The sequence below is a fragment of the Pteropus vampyrus genome, unplaced genomic scaffold (genome assembly GCF_000151845.1).
Source record: "Pteropus vampyrus isolate Shadow unplaced genomic scaffold, Pvam_2.0 Scaffold103, whole genome shotgun sequence".
In the NCBI taxonomy this organism is placed as follows: Eukaryota; Metazoa; Chordata; class Mammalia; order Chiroptera; family Pteropodidae; genus Pteropus; species Pteropus vampyrus.
In genome coordinates, this window is record NW_011888884.1 from 1,503,681 (window position 1) to 1,520,003 (window position 16,323).

Sequence of the window (16,323 nt, forward strand, 5' to 3'; positions counted from 1 at the left end):
AGCTCGGGCCTGGCAGGCAGACTGGAGGAATGGCAGGGCACTATCCGGGGCCTGGATCACCTGGCTTCTGGTCCCGACTGCTGCAGAGTGGCCATATAACAGGGGTGCGTCCCTTCTCTCTGGACCTTAATTTCTTCCACTTTAACATGAGAAATTTGGATGAAGTGATTCTAAGGTTTTCTCGCGCTTTCCTCGTTGGGTATCCTGTGTCAGAACATCTAAATTACTTTCTGTAAACGCACTACTATATGTTTTCATGCACAGACTCATAAGCCATACTCGTGCTGACGTCATACAGCCTTGACATTTGTGTCCACAGTTTAGCCACATTTGACTGGCCTTCACGGCCTGTGATCTAACCTTGACCAAGTCTGCATGCATAGATCAATTGGCTTTCTGCCCTCTTCTCCTTCCAAAATTGAACTTTGCAGTGGCCTCCATACAAGTCGGTTCTGAGCACCACATCCCTGAGCACCTACTATGTGCCATGCCTAGGAGCTAGGCGTCGAAGATGAGTCTGACCCACTTCCAGCCCTCAAGGAACAGTGTAAGGAGGAAACTGATCCCTTCATTACAGTGTGGATCTCAAAGAGCGGCCCTTGTGGATGGCAGCAGTTGAGAGTCAGCAAGGCTGAGTGGATGTAAAGAAAGATGCTCTTGCATCTGACCTTTCAACTTCATGATGAAGTTCACCGAAGTGGCCACCTGGCTCATCTTCTTTCCTCCTGAGCCTGGCCATGAAGCCTCACCTCAGTTTTCCCCAGCCCCAGTCTTTGTGACAGAGAAGGAGTCATTTGATTTAGAAGTCTTCTGTATCGAACAGGGACTCTGAAACAATTGAGTCATCAGAAGCTGCCTGGCATTGAAGCCATCTATAGGAAGAATTCATTAAAACCTTTGGAAAGATCTAGGTTCATGTTTTTTAAGAAAACAACGAAATACTCATTTTTGTCTGATTAATAAATGAAATACTGGATTAATTGCTCATCAGAACTAGAAATTGTCTTTCTGTTTTCATACAGATGGGGAAAGCTAAATCTTGGAGACGGGAAACACAGGCCAGAACCGTGGCCCCCACCCAGGGCTTTGTCCCGTCTCCTCAGCAGTTAGTCAGCCGTCAGGGCAGCCATGTGCACTTGTACAGGTTGGGCACTGCCCAGCTCTCAGGAAAACTTATCGCACCATAGGCATCAATGGATCATGTCTGCAGATTGTAGTCAGGATCTCGAGGGAGACATACCATTTGGACCAGGGACCAGTCTGGCAGTTTCTCTGTAAGGCTACCTTTCCTCTTCCCTCTCTGGTTGCAGGTGCCTAGCATGTTTTCCCTGACAGCATCTGTCTTCCTGTCTTCTGACTCCTCTAAGAATGTTTCCTCCTTCCCAAGAACTCTTCCCTCAGCCTTCTAGGGCGTAGGTCCTTCAGCCTCACCCACTCTCGCCCCTCACACTGTCCCCCGACACCGGGGCCTCTGAACACGTCCTGGTTCCTTTCTTCCACACTTCCCGAATTCCAGGGAGTGGGTCGAGATGCAGACAGCGATCAGGTCAGCATGACCTCTCTTCTGCCCTCACTCATTTTTTTAGAGCAAGTTGGTCCCATGTTAGAATAACCTTGGGGTACTACAGAGAGAACACCTGCACAGCACCTGGCATATGGAGTGGCATTTTTCTGTGTGATTCTCCTATTTTTCTTTATCCAGGGGTATGAGCACAAACTGCTATGCCAACCAGAGTATGGAACAGATATGGGATTGGAATAGGATCTAGATTCAAACAGTCTCCCCCTTCCTCCTTATGTGGCCTAAGGGAGAGAGAATTTGGTTAGAGCATGCTGGCAATCCTTAGCCCATAAAGAGGGTTCAAATAATAAATATGGAATCTAGACCTAATAGGAAGCTCAGGTTCATGTAGTGGCAGAATATTTTTTGGAAGAACATTTAAAATTAATGTTTTTCTTGTGATGTTATAGATGCTTGTGAATACAGATCATATTGAAAAGGCAATTTCCTCCTCATTCTGTCTTGATAGCTTATTTTGGAGATTATAATCCTTCCATTCATCATCCAGGCTATCTTTCTGATAGTCAGTTTATACCAGATCAGAACGATGACTTTTTAACGAAGGTGGAATCTCTCCATGAACAACACAGGTGAGAGGAAGGATGGGGTGGCCTACTTTGGGAACCTAGGTTGGGTACTGTCAGACCGTGTCCCTTTGTGTTTGATGTATTCTTTCTTTTGTTCATGAATCCTCTTTCAAGATGTCGGGGGTTTGTGAACCTTAGAGCTGTTATGATGGCATATATATTTGGCATAACCGGCATTTCTGTGAAGTGTAAAATCCAGTAAAAGTTTAGGGTGATTCGCTGTGTTCTTTTTCAGGATGTCGTTGAAACCAGTTAACTCCTGAAGGAAATGCCTGTTTTAAATCTGACTGCCCCACAAATAGACCCTACCAGGCAAACCTTTTAACAGTTTACCATATTCAATAAAATAGGCTATTCCTTCAAGTAGGGTTGAATAGACAAGCAAACGAATGAAAATACTGACAGGCCGGGTCAGTCCAAAGCCCTCTCTGGCTTCAGGTCACGAAACCGCCTCACCTCCAGAAGGGAGCCGAGCTACCACTCCCACACACATGCCCGATCTGGCCTCCTCTTCCCTTCATCTTACTCAAAGCTACGGTTCCCCGCCTGCCTGCCCCCGCCACCACCCCAGCCAGAAGGCCAGGTCTCAAGGGACCTCACATGCTCAGGAAGGCCATAAAAACAAAGGCCAAGCACCCAGCGTTCCTTCTAAAAGCCACTGCCAGTCCTGTCTCCCAGAATGGCTCCCCAGGCAGAAGCCAGAGGCCTAAAATAGTACAGTGACGTGGGGAAGTTTGAGGCTGCTGCTAAAAGGGTAGATAAAGGCAGAAAGACCTAAAGAGCACGTACTAATTAAGCAACTTGGAATAAGTAGGGCAGGATTTCAAAAGGTGACCGTCTTCTGTATCTGAATATCGAGAGCCTGTTAAATGAGAAGTATTATTTAATAAAGAAATGAGTGGGCTAAATGAAGTCCCATTCAGTGGACAAGAAGGAAAACCTGGTTTAGCAGACATTAGGGTTAATTAAGATTAATAACAAGGCATTTAATAACCTTATAATAATGCTATCAAATCTTTAGATTTTTGTTCTTTTTAGAAATTAGAGTTAATACCCTCTGTTGGGTGAACTCTGCATCTTTTCTCTTCCTCAGTGGGCTAAAGCAATCAGAAGCTGAGTCTTGCTTTATCAACATAGCTCGGACCCTTGACTTCTATGGAGTGGAACTGCATGGTGGTAGGGTATGTATCCTGGGCACATTTTGCTTCAAAAAATTATTTTGATTTTAATTTCTGAAAGTTGGAAAACGCCTGAAACTTTTGCCAAAAAAAAAGACCTTTTTTTAGACATTTGAAAGTTTAGAAAGTAGTATTGAGTTTTGCTGGTTATTATTCCAATTGCTTTTTTCACGTTTGCCTTTTTCCTTGAAGAACTTTTAACTTTTGGGGAATCAGGAGGGTTAGAAACAAATAATTTGTGTACAGCCATTTTATATTATGGTTAAAGAAGCAAAAAATGTATATAAATCTAGTTTTAAGTAACACTTGAATGAGTTGATAGGTTTTCTACTATTTCATCTGATTGTTTCTCAAACTGGAGCTACTTGAATATTTTTTTAAATTATGGTATGATTATGAAAATATTCTAAATAGGTTATGACCTTTTAAATATAATTGACTAATATCTATCATCTCCTGAGCAATTTCCATCTGCCAGATACAGTAGTTTATTTATTTCCCACAGAAATGCCATTAGGTAAGTATTATCATTATGCCCATTTTACAGATGGAGTAGCTGACACTCTGGGACTTTGAAAGGTCACGTAGTACATAAGCAGTAGCTTCAATACATGACCCCAGCACTGTCTCATTGATATCTGACCTTTAATTTTTCTACCTATAACAGGCCCATATCATATCCAAAAGAAAGCAAATATTGGTTGAACACATAGCACATACTATCCGTTGTCCCAGATGCTTTTATGTGAGACCATAAAGTCTCATTTAAAGGTTATAGTAACCTTGTGAAATCGGCATCCTAATGATTCCATTTTACAGATGAGGAAACTGAGTCTCAGGGAAGTTGAATAAATGACCAAACTTTACATAATATTTTTACAATTAAGTTATAACATAGGTGATAAAGTAGAAAAAAGATATTGGATCTTACAAAATATGAACTTTGGGACTTGACTATTAACTTTTCTTTCATTTGCAAACAGCGTTTTGTCTCTAGTGCAATGTTGTGGAGAACTTTCTTCAATAGTGAAGGGGGCTTTATATCTGCCTGAGTTGATCGGTGTTCTCCCCAGCCCCAGGCCCCCTGAGGGTCCTGCAGCCAGGTGATTACCTGCCCGACTGACACCTCCAAGGTATCAGAGGGAGTTGGGTTATGCTGCATCAACCAAAACTCCCTAAATCTCAAAAACTTGATACCACAAAGTTTATCAGCAGTTCAAAGTATGCAGTGGGTTCTGATAACTCTCCAGGCCAGCCCTCCATGTAGTGACTCAGCAATCTAGGCTGCTTCTGTCTTGTGGCTTCACCATCTTCATACATTGCCTCGTGTCTGTCACAAGGGAAGAAGAAGGTAGACTGTTGCACACCAGCTCTTAAATACTTTGGCTCAGAAGAGACACACCATCGCTTCTGACCGTAGCATATTGGCCAAAACTAGTCACGTGGCCCTGCCTTCTGCAAGTGGAGCTGGGAGGTGTGGGGTTGAGCATGGGAATTTAGTGATCAGTAGTGGTCCATGCTGCCAGGTTTGAGGCGTCGACTGAAAACCATAGAACCAGGAGGTTTGAGACCCAGGTCACTGGCCCACTCAAACCATTCATTTATTCCCTTATTCTGCACTCAATTTCATTTGCTAATTTGTTTTTCTATCCCACCTGCTTACTATTTCCCTATATTTTGACCCCAGGTATTATGTTTAAATGCAACCCTAGTTTTCACCATGCAGATTTGGTTTTGCTTTAAGCGTGTGATTTCAGTTGGGTGCCCATAGTGAATACTCTCTGGGTTCTCCATTATATTAGCACTATTTCTTTGGCCAGTTTCTCTAATTCCCCATGGTCATATCACTGTTCAAAAACGATTTGTCGCAAGCCCTGTTCTACACTCTTTACTTATATTTTCTAATTTCAACTTGATAAAAACCCTTAGAGGGGCATTTGATAATCCTTATTGTACAGAAGAAAAATGCTCAAAATAACACAGCTAGTAAGTGCAAACTGAGTCCAACTCTGCCCCTTCTTTGTAATCAGAAGTATCTGGGTAAATTAGGGATATGGCTGACTCAAGGGAAGGAACTATTTTCTTTAAAAATTCATTTACTTACCTTGTTCCCAAACAGACTTGAATAGCTTATAGCTATTAGCTTATAGTTGCTCTATCTTCTTTCTGTATCTTCATTGTCTACAGCAATGCCTAGCACATAGGTTTTTAATAAACATTGAGCTTATTGGATTTATAAAGCAATATTTCTTTATTATATATTCCACACGTTTATAATAGCTAAAGCCTTTTCAGTAATGGGAGTCGAGGTTTGTATAAAGCCGTGCAAGGGGCAAGGCCTTTCTGATTTTAATATGACATCTAATACTAATTGTCGAAAACATAAAATGTAAAATTGAATGTTCATTTCGGTGATTCTGTGGAATGGGTCGCTTTCTGAACCGATGGACCACATGATGCTGTCAGGCAGCGTGCATTCACTTTAGAGGAACCTGGTGCTAAGTACTCAGGTCTTAAGTTTCTGATGAGGGAATTTTCGTGTGTTTTCCATAACATTTTCCCTTTGAAGCTTATACATATTGCTATTTATAAAAGTGTGGGTGCTTGAGTTACCGGAGGACGTGAGCATGACCGTAACACACTGAATCTGACATCTTCCTTTCTATAGGATCTGCACAATTTAGATCTAATGATTGGAATTGCTTCCGCGGGCATTGCTATGTACCGAAAATATATTTGCACAAGTTTCTATCCTTGGTAAGTGGAAACTGGTTCTAACTGTTTTCTGAATCATGCTTTAAAAGTATGCTAAACAAAAGCAACTCTACCCCTAACTTTAAACTCTTATTTTTTTAAAAAAAAAAAAAGTGGGGGGGATAGAGACTTTCTCCCAAGATTTTACTTCTGACCTCCGAATCTGACCTCCGAATTTGATCCGTATTCAGTACTTGGGAAAGTCAGTTTGGTTTTCTTCAGCATCCCCTTGCCCCGAGTCACCCTAAGGTTTGGGATGCTCTGTGGAGACGTGGATAAAATGGCACAAGGCTGGTTTTAGATTTAAGGAATCTTGGGCAATGCATTGGCCGAAACTCAGAGAACTTTCTCTGGGCAGGAACTGCATTTACAGTGCGGTTCTTATTGATGAAACTTTTAACAAGTGCTTAGTTCTGGTCTAAACACTCGGGGGAACCAAGACTTGAATCCTCACAAGACAATTCCTTAAGAAGGGCAGTGCTGTCCCCGCTGTTCAGAAGACTTCATCGTGGACGACTTAAGAGCACAGGCTCAGATCCTGGCTGCAAGCATTCCTAGTTGAATGATCTTGAGCACTTAGGTGATGTTTCTGAGCCTCAGTTTCCTCATCTGATACCCGGATATGATAAAATGTACTTTTCAGGATTGTTACAAGGCTTAGTTGAGGGACTTCTTGTAAAGCATTCAATAGGGGACCTGGCATATAAAAGATGCTTAGTGAATGGTGGCTATAATTGTGTTGTGATGCAGACAGTAGAGAAACTACTCGACACACAGCTAAGTAATGGAGCTGGGATGTGGATCCAGGTCTGTCTGGCCACTCTGTCCTCTTTCCGCTGCTCCACACTGCCCTCAGCTGTCTTCCCCAGGTACACACCAGCTCATGCAGAGCTGCAGTGTCACAAAAGCAGCTGACAGCAAAGAGAGCACATTGTCCATGGTTCTTGTTATTTAAAAGCTACATCATAACCCAGGGGCCCTTATGTGATACTCAGCTTTAGTCAGCTACTTGGTGTTCGGCCGAAGTGATGGGGCCGCCATCATTTCTTCCGAAGTAAACTCTGAGAAGCCAAGAACTCCCCGTCACCGGAATCATGGAGTAGAGGACGCTCTTCGGGAGGCATCGGCTATAGCCAGGCTGATCCCTGCTTTTTTTGTGTGTTATTTTTTGCAGGGTGAACATTCTAAAAATTTCTTTCAAAAGGAAAAAGTTCTTTATACATCAGCGACAAAAACAGGTGAGTTCTATCTACGCTTGCTTTGTTTCTTGTTTTTAGCCATTTCAGCTCTTAAGTCCTTCAGCGGGTGAAGGCACTTTGCCACATGTATTAACAGGGAAGGAAGAGCATGGCATATGGTGGAAAGAAAAAGGAAGTCGGAGCCCGGAGGATCCAGCCTTTCTCTGTATGCCTCACTCTGCTTATCTGATTGGAGAAGTTACTTGCTTTGGAGTCAGAGACATTGGGTTCAGATCCTAGCTCTTTCACCTACCAGCCGGACAGGTTACTTAACCTCCCCTAGCCCAAGTTACCTTATTTACAGAAATGCTTGCTTCCCAGGGAATCGTGAGGATTAAATGAAAAAGCACTGGTCAAAGAACCTAACACTAGCCGAGTAGCAATAAATGTTAACACAGGCAGTTCCTTCCCTTGGTGTGTTTAAAATGCACACTGGCCTTTGCATGTCTCATAAGAGGATCCAGTCTCTAGATAACTCAATTTGGTTATCCACATGAGGAAGAAGGACTTGGCAGTGGGGAAACTGAAGCTTCCACAGTGACTAAGTGGAAGAGCCGGAATTTAATTGGAGATGCCTGTTCTTTCCACATTCCGTTTTGTTATGCTGCATATTTTTCACTTATGTCACTGTGTCCATTTCCCAGTTTTTCAAAGATAATATGTACCTAAAATGGCTCCCCATTGCAGTTAACGCTTAGAAATGAGAACACTAAAGCCCAGAGCAAACTAGGACTAGAATCTGGGTCTCCTGACCCCCAGTGCAAGATTCAGCATGGCCCCAAAATGCACAAGATGAGAATTTAACATGAAACAGAAAACCTAGGTTTCATGAAGGTAAAGCAAATAATTAAAATGATTATTCTGTATGAGCAGCAGATTTAACTCAGCTTTATGGAAAGCAAACGGAGAAATTCAAAGCGTTATAAAATTCCTATTGTCTGATAAGTGAAAGATTCTCTCTCCAGGGGAGAGATTTTTCCAGACCTAAATTTTCAAAGGAATGTATCAGACAGCCCTGATCTGGCTGCTCCAAATATATCCAACCTAGAAATGTAAGTACATTTTAAATGAAAGTGTTCATGAAGGACCACAGATGCTGATAAAGAGTAGACTGGTCATCTTTACCACATTAATAAGATGGTGAACAGATCCTGCTCTTGAATATTCCCATAACGCTGGGTTGTGCCCTGAGGCATTTTGAAGCCAATTTTCTGCTGTCTGTCGAATCTTATCTGATTGCTCCTGATATGGCCAAGTGCTGTGAGACCTTGCTCCTACATCTATACAGATGAAATCTCTACTGTTTTTCCTCCCAGACTGAATCCAGGGAACATATTGTGGCCTTCAACATGTTAAATTATCGATCTTGCAAAAACTTGTGGAAATCTTGTGTGGAGCACCATACATTCTTTCAGGCAAAGAAGCTACTACCTCAGGAAAAGAACGTTCTGTCTCAGTACTGGACTCTGGGCTCCAGGAACCCCAAAAAGTGAGTATACTTTAGTCTCCACACTAGACTGAAATGTAAACTGGTCAGCACTGGGCGGTGGACATCCTCAGTCAGGGGAAGGGGCGCTGTCACCCGGAGGCCCCAGCTACTGGACCCGGGGCTACTGGTGGATCTCAGAACCATGATTGAAAGTCTCTTGGGAGGCGACAGTGTCTCTTTCTGCACATACTCAGATACTGCTCATATCCCCATCACTTGTTTCTGCCTTCTCAACTCTGCTGTCCTCAGAGCTCCCAAACAGCCAGAATTACAGCTGCTCCCACGCCATGTCACAATAAGGGAGGCACGTGGCAGTGACTCAGGGTTACTGTGGTGCCTGGCATATGGGCTTTCCTGGCATTTTGCCACTAAGACAGCCTCCCCCTCAGAACATTAATTCCCTAAGATGCTCCATAATAATGAATGAATGAACAGAAATAAAGCCTTCCAGAGTCAATTTATTTTGGGTTATGTTATATATAACAATCACGAAGTAACAGTAATAATTAAAGCTGACAATTATTGAGTGCTTACTTTGTACCATGCACATACTTAATTATATTCAGTTCTTAAGCAATCCCATGTGTACTATTATCTACAGGAATGATATTTAAAATATTTAATGAGTACTACAGTGAAAGAAATTAACCTATAAATTTTTACCTTTTAATTTAGATTAAAATTCATCTCCTAAATAAACTAACCATGCAGTTTGTATTTTTGTGTTTATTTGTTCTAAGACTGCTTCCTAAGTATATAATAAATTGTTTATCATTTATTCTAATTTCTAGATCATTTGTTGGTTTAAAAAATTGTTTTTGTGATTTTGCATTGTTGATGTGGCTGTTACTAACTAGATAATGCCTCTGAGCCAGTATCTGATATGTGAGACTGTGTCAGACTATTCCAGTGACTTCATAATCATTAAGTGACTTTATAGGTTCAATAAGTAGCAAATTTCTATTAGTATCAGTGATAGTATTTGTGGTGCAAAATGTTCTCTCAGCTTCTGATAAACCAAGAACAAATATATTTTCAAAATTTATAATAATACTGTCTAGGATCTTATACATTGAGTAGCTCTATTACTGAACAAGTCATTAATACAGCTTACTGGAATGTAGTATTTACTTTGGTTGGACCTAATCTTCAGGCCAGCTGAGAGCTGGCATAATGAGCAATTGAAAGCAGCCCAGGTTTAAATCCTGCCTGTGTCACTTTAATTTTAATTTACTTTGCTGCTTCGATTTCCTCATCTATAAAATGCAGGCAACCTGGAGTGCAGGGGAGAGGATGTCTGGTTATCTATTGTGGCATAAAAAAAAGTCCCCTCTTTTGGTAGCTTAAAGCAACAACCATTCTATTATATCTCAAGATTTTGTGGATCAGGAATTCATGTAGGTCTTAGCCAGACAATTCATCTGCTCCGTGTAGTATGGACTGGGTTTTCTCAGCGATATGCATCTGGTGACTGGACTGGTCTGAGGGTCCAAGACAACTTCTCTTACAAATACCTGATGCTTTGATGGAATGATTGAAAACCTGGAGTCACCTGGGTCCTCCACTCTCTCTCTCTCTCTCTGTTCTCAAGGCCTCTTCATGTGGACTCTCCAGCAGGGTGGTTGGATTTCTTACACAGAAGCTCAGGGCTCCAAGAGCCTAAGGCAGAAATGGCCCATCACTTTAAAGGCTGGGCCCATAACTGGCATAGCAGTCATAGCCATCACAGGCCAGCCTGGATTCAAGAGTCAAAGCACTTACAGCCATCTTTTAATGTCACCGTGGCTCACTTGGAATGTTGGGGCTGGTTCAGGGGCACAGATCAGCAGTTCTTTACAACCCAATATCAGCTTCATTAGACTGGCAAATTTCAGCCCTCCTTACCTCCATTTTATAGATGCGGAATCTGAGGCTTAGAGAAGTCCATGACTTGCCCAACCCCTAGAAACACATTTGAATATTAGGCTCCCTGAAGGGTTCTACATAAAAGGAACTCGTTCAGTATTTTCCAAGCTTACAGGACAATGGAACACTTCCCCCTCTCCCCACAACCCCTGAAGAGTACCTATTAATAATAACCTGTGACACATACTTTGAGGAACTGCTGCATTAAATCTTTGAGTCATCTAGCTTGCTGCCCTCGTTCTGATGCCTTGCTCTCGGTCAATGGTAATTTGGTTTCTGATGTAGATTCTCCTAGCAATGCTGCTGTGAGCATTTTGATAAGGGTACAACAGTATTTCTTATTGTAAATTAGTACATTGATATTCTAGGGAGTGTTTCATGTTGTTTATAGTCTCATGGTATTTCTCTTTTTTTTGTTGTTGGTTTTAGGCTGCAAGAAATGTGTGGAATTTTAATAAGACATTGAAACATTGTTTAGAATTTAGAAATGCCAGAACCGAGGTCCCCTAGACTGGCTTCAAACTCCATCCTCTCAAGTAATTCATTCTCTAAGGGGTCTATATAGCTTAGTTTTAAATTCTCTAGGTACAAATTCAAAAGTAACCTTCAGGGTAGCACAAAGAACATGATCTGAAATTCTGTCTAGGCATATTCTCAGGTCTTCTCTCAAGAGTTATCAGTGATTTACAGTGATGGCTTCTGCCAATAGAATGACGAAAAGCACCTAGAAGGATTGTTAATGTTTGTACCCAGGCACTGTAAGTCCAGTGAGAATTCCTTGAAGTCATTTGAACTGTATCTCTATGTTATCCTGAAATTCCTTCTCATATGGTTAGGTTATCTTCTCATATTTGTTATCTTCTGGAAGCAACTTGGTTGCTTGCAATAGTAAGGTCAAGAAAAGAGCTTTACCAGGAAGGAAGAAATAAGGAAAAGCCAGGACAGAAAGGAATCGCTTTTGACCCATGTACCTCTCTCCCCATCATAACCTCGGCTGAGATCATCAAGGTGTTCACTAGTCACCCACCCAGGAGGGAGCGTGTGTCGACTGTTTGCTTCACTTATGCTGTGATTTCTTTCTTGTTGAACATGTCAGTGTAGAAAGTGAACCTGCATCTGGTTTTTCAGGTCTGTAAATAACCAGTATTGCAAAAAGGTGATTGGAGGGATGGTCTGGAACCCAGCCATGCGGAGATCCTTATCAGTGGAGCATTTAGAAACCAAGAGTCTGCCTTCTCGGTCCCCTCCTATTACTCCCAATTGGTATGTTTTGGTTTTGGGGGTTTGTTTTTTTGTTTGTTTTTGGTTTTTGGTTTTGGTTTTGTTTTTTGTTTTTTTTTTTTTTTGGTACTACCCACTAGTAAATACTTTATTACTTTTAAAAATAAAAACTCAGTAAATTCCTTAATAGAGATGGCCTACAGTCAGTTTACATTGGCTATCGCAGAAGTAACCGTTTTCACGAAATAAGCAAGTCTAGCTAAACATTTTCCTTTGTGTATAATGCTGGGATGTTCTTTTTTAAAAAGCGACTTGGGATAAATAAATTTGGGAACTACAGCCTACTGAAATGCCCTTCCTGAAACGATAGTGCACATTAGCATATTCCTGCTCTAACAAGTCCTGTGATAAAGAGGCACATTTAACTTTATTTAATCGTGGGTTTCCCATTAACATCACACAAAATAAACTGGGGAAATCTAATAAAGATACGTGACGTAACCGATGTAAGGATGTGTGACCCTGAACGATAGTAGCAAATGCACCTGGGGAAGCAGCCTGCCAACTTTCACGCTGACAGACTCGGCTAAAAGGAAGGAAGGAGCAATTCGGCAAAGTAGGAAGGGCATCGGGTTTGTAGCGGAAAGACCCAGAATCAGGTTTTGGCTCTCCTGTTACTTAACGAGTTACTTTACCTCCCTAGTCTCAGTCTCCCCATGTGTAAAAGGATTATCCAGATCCTTGTCAAAAAAAAAATAAAAAAAAAAAAAAAAAAAAAAACCAGGATGGGGCAGAATTATTATTACTGTTTATTTTATTATAATGTCTCCCAAATACATCAGGCCGTTTTTGGGAATGCCTCCAAAACAACCAGACATGAGCAGCAGGAGGGCAGACCGAACCAGAAACATTGCCCCAGCTCCAAGCTGTAAAAAGAATCTGGCCTTCTGTTCATTTCATGAACAATAGGTGAATCTGTAAATTCTCGAACAGGCATCTGCTAGGACTAAGGGACACTATAATTATAACAGGCAGGCAAAATATAAGCTGTCGTGCAGGGCTGCTAGGTGAGGACCTTACACTGGGGCCAAGTGCCCTGGGCAGGGATGACGATTGTATTTCATGTTGGAAGTCATAACATGACCGAGTGCATTTGTTTCTTGGTACCACATCCCTCAGTGGTAAATTTATGCTATAAAGTCTCAGCTTAATTTGTCCGAAAGTCTCTCAGGCAGCGATGCCACGGCCCCAGAGCAGAAGCCCAGGATGGTATCCAGGGGAACAGCAGGCTTTGATGTTGCCACACCCTTGGCCGGGAGCTCTGATTGCTATTTATAGGTCCTCTCCTGAGGAGTCACAAGCCTTTCTACTCTGCTTTGGACACAGTGTTATTGATTATCCAGGCCCAAGGGACTGCGAATAGTGGAGGCCCTGACAGTCCCAAGGAGAAATGACTAACAAGGGGAAGGTGGAAAAACTGAGGGAAAATAGAGCTTAGAAAGCGCGGCAGCCTGGACTCAACGCACTGCAGGAGCCGATGCCCAGGTGCTGCACTGGGCTTCCTGAGTACAATGCCTCATCTGACTCATTCTCAGGAACAGGTAGGTACTCCTGAGGCCCAGAGAGATGATGTGACTCCTCTAAGGTCACACAGCTACCACTGCTTTTGGAGGATCAGGGTTATGTCCCTCTAATACCACATAAGGGACGTTTCTTCTTGGATCAAGTGAAATTCACGTGAAGGGATGTAGCTGAAATAAGGTTTGAGTTTTGCCAAAACTGTACCTTGGCTTCTAAACCCTGTAGTTATACTGTTCAAATGGATCAGAAAAATGGTCTGATCGGCAGTCAATAATGGCTTATTATTTATGTATTGAGAGCTTGAGTCCTTCTGGAAGAATAACTCACCCTAAACCAACACTCAGTGCCTTCCCAAAGGGCATAAACCAGTCTCATCTATCTGCCTATTTATAAAGCCAAGCCTGCTGTTCAAGGGGGGGCTGCACCACCAGGCTGAGAGGGTCGGGGACCCGTGTGGCCCTGGGTTGATCCTGGTGTAGTAATAGGTTAAACGGCTCTTAATTTCCAACAGCATCAGCCAAGGCATCCTTAGAAAGGTCAGGGCACAAAGTTAGGTCACTGTCACTGACGTCTGATCAGAGTTTTTAAGTGGAATTTGCTTTCACACTCTACCTTTTCCCCACCTAGGCGAAGTCCTCGGCTCCGGCATGAAATCCGAAAGCCACGGCACTCTTCCGCAGACAACCTCGCCAACGAAATGACATACGTCACTGAAACTGAGGATGTGTTTTACACCTATAAGGGCTCCCTCTCCCCGAAAGACAGCGATTCCGAGGCTTCTCAGTACCAGAGCCCACACCGAGAGTAAGAAACTCGTGTCATTCTTTCTTTTTATCTACTTGTTTTGGCTGTTGAGGGATTCGCTCAGGCCCAGGTGGCAGGTTAGGAGGAGTCTAGGGCTGGACCCTGCAGCCAGCTCCCTAGGGTACTCTCTGCTGGGATGAGAACATTCATCAGACTCTCCCTTCCCCAAAAGGAAGACAAGGGGGGGGGCCTGGGGTCCAGGGCTTGCACCCTGAAGACCTTCTGCTCTCCAGTACTTGTTAGTTCTCTTGAATGGACTCCTCTCCAGTCAGTGAGCAAAGCCCAGTTTAAGCCATTCCATATTCCAGCGATGTAGACATGTTAACCATAGTGGTATTTCTCTGGATCGTCAAAGCTTTTCCACTGCCAGATTCCAGATCACTAGAAATATGCTTATTGCGAGTTCTCTACAGAAAGTCTTCTCAGAACCACAGTATGCCTTCAGGGGTTTTATTTTTGTTTTTAATGAATAGTTAGTATAAAGAAAAAGCATGCGTAGAACATCTCTGATTTTCTGTTCAATTTTTGTCAGGGAGAGTTTGCATTAAATTCTTTTATGTCGCCCCCCCACTTTCCTTTTTTAATGTGACCAACTCTTGTCACATCTCAAGGCCAGGAAAAAAAAGTGTCTCCTAAAATGTTGGTTTTAGTCCTATTATTCATTAAGATAAATCGAATTTACTACTTCCCTTTTTGACTTGATTACCAGGGAGCTCAGAGCTACACATTATGCTCAATTGAATTGGCTTCCCTTAGCCCAGGTTTCTGATACAGTCTCTGCTCTTCCTTCCTTGCCTTATTAATGATGGGTCTTAAGTTTTTTTCTCTTGTTTTCATGAATTCACAATTCTGCGATATCTATCCATTTTAGAGGAAGCTATCGCAAATAATTTTTTTTAATTTAAATTTTTATTGTTTATTGGGGTAACATTGGTTAATACAATTATATAATTTTCATGTGTACATTATCATTTGACATCTGTATATTCTATTGTGTGTCTACCACCCAAAGTCCAGTTTCCTTCAGCTACCATATATTTTACCCCCTTTACCCCGTCTACCTCCCCTCTCCTCCCCTACCCCTTGCCCTCTGGTATCCACTAGTCTATAGTCCATGTCCATGAGTCTCCGTTTGTTTGTCCTGTTCATTTGTTGCTTTTAGGTTTATGCCCCACATATAAGTGATATCATGTGCTTTTCATCTTTTTCTGTCTGGCTTATTTCGCTTAGCATGATTATCTCGAGGTCCATCCATGTGGTCGCAAATGGCAGTATTTCATCTCTTCTTATGGCTGAGTAATAATCCATCAGACCATTTTTTGAAGTGGAAAAGGCATAGATCATAAGTAAATAAAATGACATGTTAAGCTAAAATATGATAGGAATGCCTCAACTGTTAGGAAGTCAGCCATAGCCATTGGGTATCCATTCTGTGAAGTCCCATACTACACCCAAGATATAGAATCATGATGCCTTCCCCGAGAGCATAGGATTAGCAACAGGGCACTTGAGTTAATCTGTAAATTTTTACTACTCTAGCTACTGGCTTAAAGCATGAATGCGTCTTGATTGTACAGTAGGCCTTCCACTTATGTCTGAGATTGCTTCCTCTCTTCTGTCCCTGACCACAGCAAACGTGGTTTCTAACTTATCTGTGTTCTTAACACCTCTAGTTAAATAATCCCTCTGGTCATTATTGTGACCTGAGCTTGGATGATGCTTTTGTTGAAATGATTGCTATCTCTTGCTCCAACTTGCAGCCTTGGTGAGGCTATAGTGGAAGGGTGTGAGTTCCTTTGTGTGACACTGGCTTTGCAAATCTAGAAACACCAGGCTCCAGTTCAGGCCTGCATGTCTCGAACCAGTCTGAGTCTGCAGTGGGCTTCTGGCACTTTGGTGAAAGGAGAGGGTTTAGGGAACTGACCAGGGCTTCTGGGAAGCTCAGTCACACCCTCGTGTCAGATCTTCCTACTGTGGTTTGCAGTCCCATCGTGGAATTTTGGAG

The 16,323-nt window shown here is 42.3% G+C and overlaps 1 protein-coding gene across 7 annotated transcripts in view; it reads left to right on the forward strand.

Moving 5' to 3' along the window:
- The window catches only part of PTPN3 (protein tyrosine phosphatase, non-receptor type 3), a 106,080-nt gene that overhangs the window by 51,220 nt on the left and 38,537 nt on the right, over nt 1-16,323 (forward strand). For 6 of the 7 annotated variants that reach the window (XM_011364940.2, XM_023533466.1, XM_011364937.2 and 3 more), the window contains 7 exons: nt 2,031-2,151; nt 3,242-3,329; nt 5,995-6,083; nt 7,255-7,318; nt 8,635-8,807; nt 11,841-11,975; nt 14,142-14,318. In XM_011364940.2, the coding sequence (XP_011363242.1) occupies nt 2,031-2,151; nt 3,242-3,329; nt 5,995-6,083; nt 7,255-7,318; nt 8,635-8,807; nt 11,841-11,975; nt 14,142-14,318 (847 nt within the window). The remainder of the gene's footprint in view (nt 1-2,030; nt 2,152-3,241; nt 3,330-5,994; nt 6,084-7,254; nt 7,319-8,634; nt 8,808-11,840; nt 11,976-14,141; nt 14,319-16,323) is intronic. The other variant, XM_023533467.1, reaches the window with a different exon arrangement.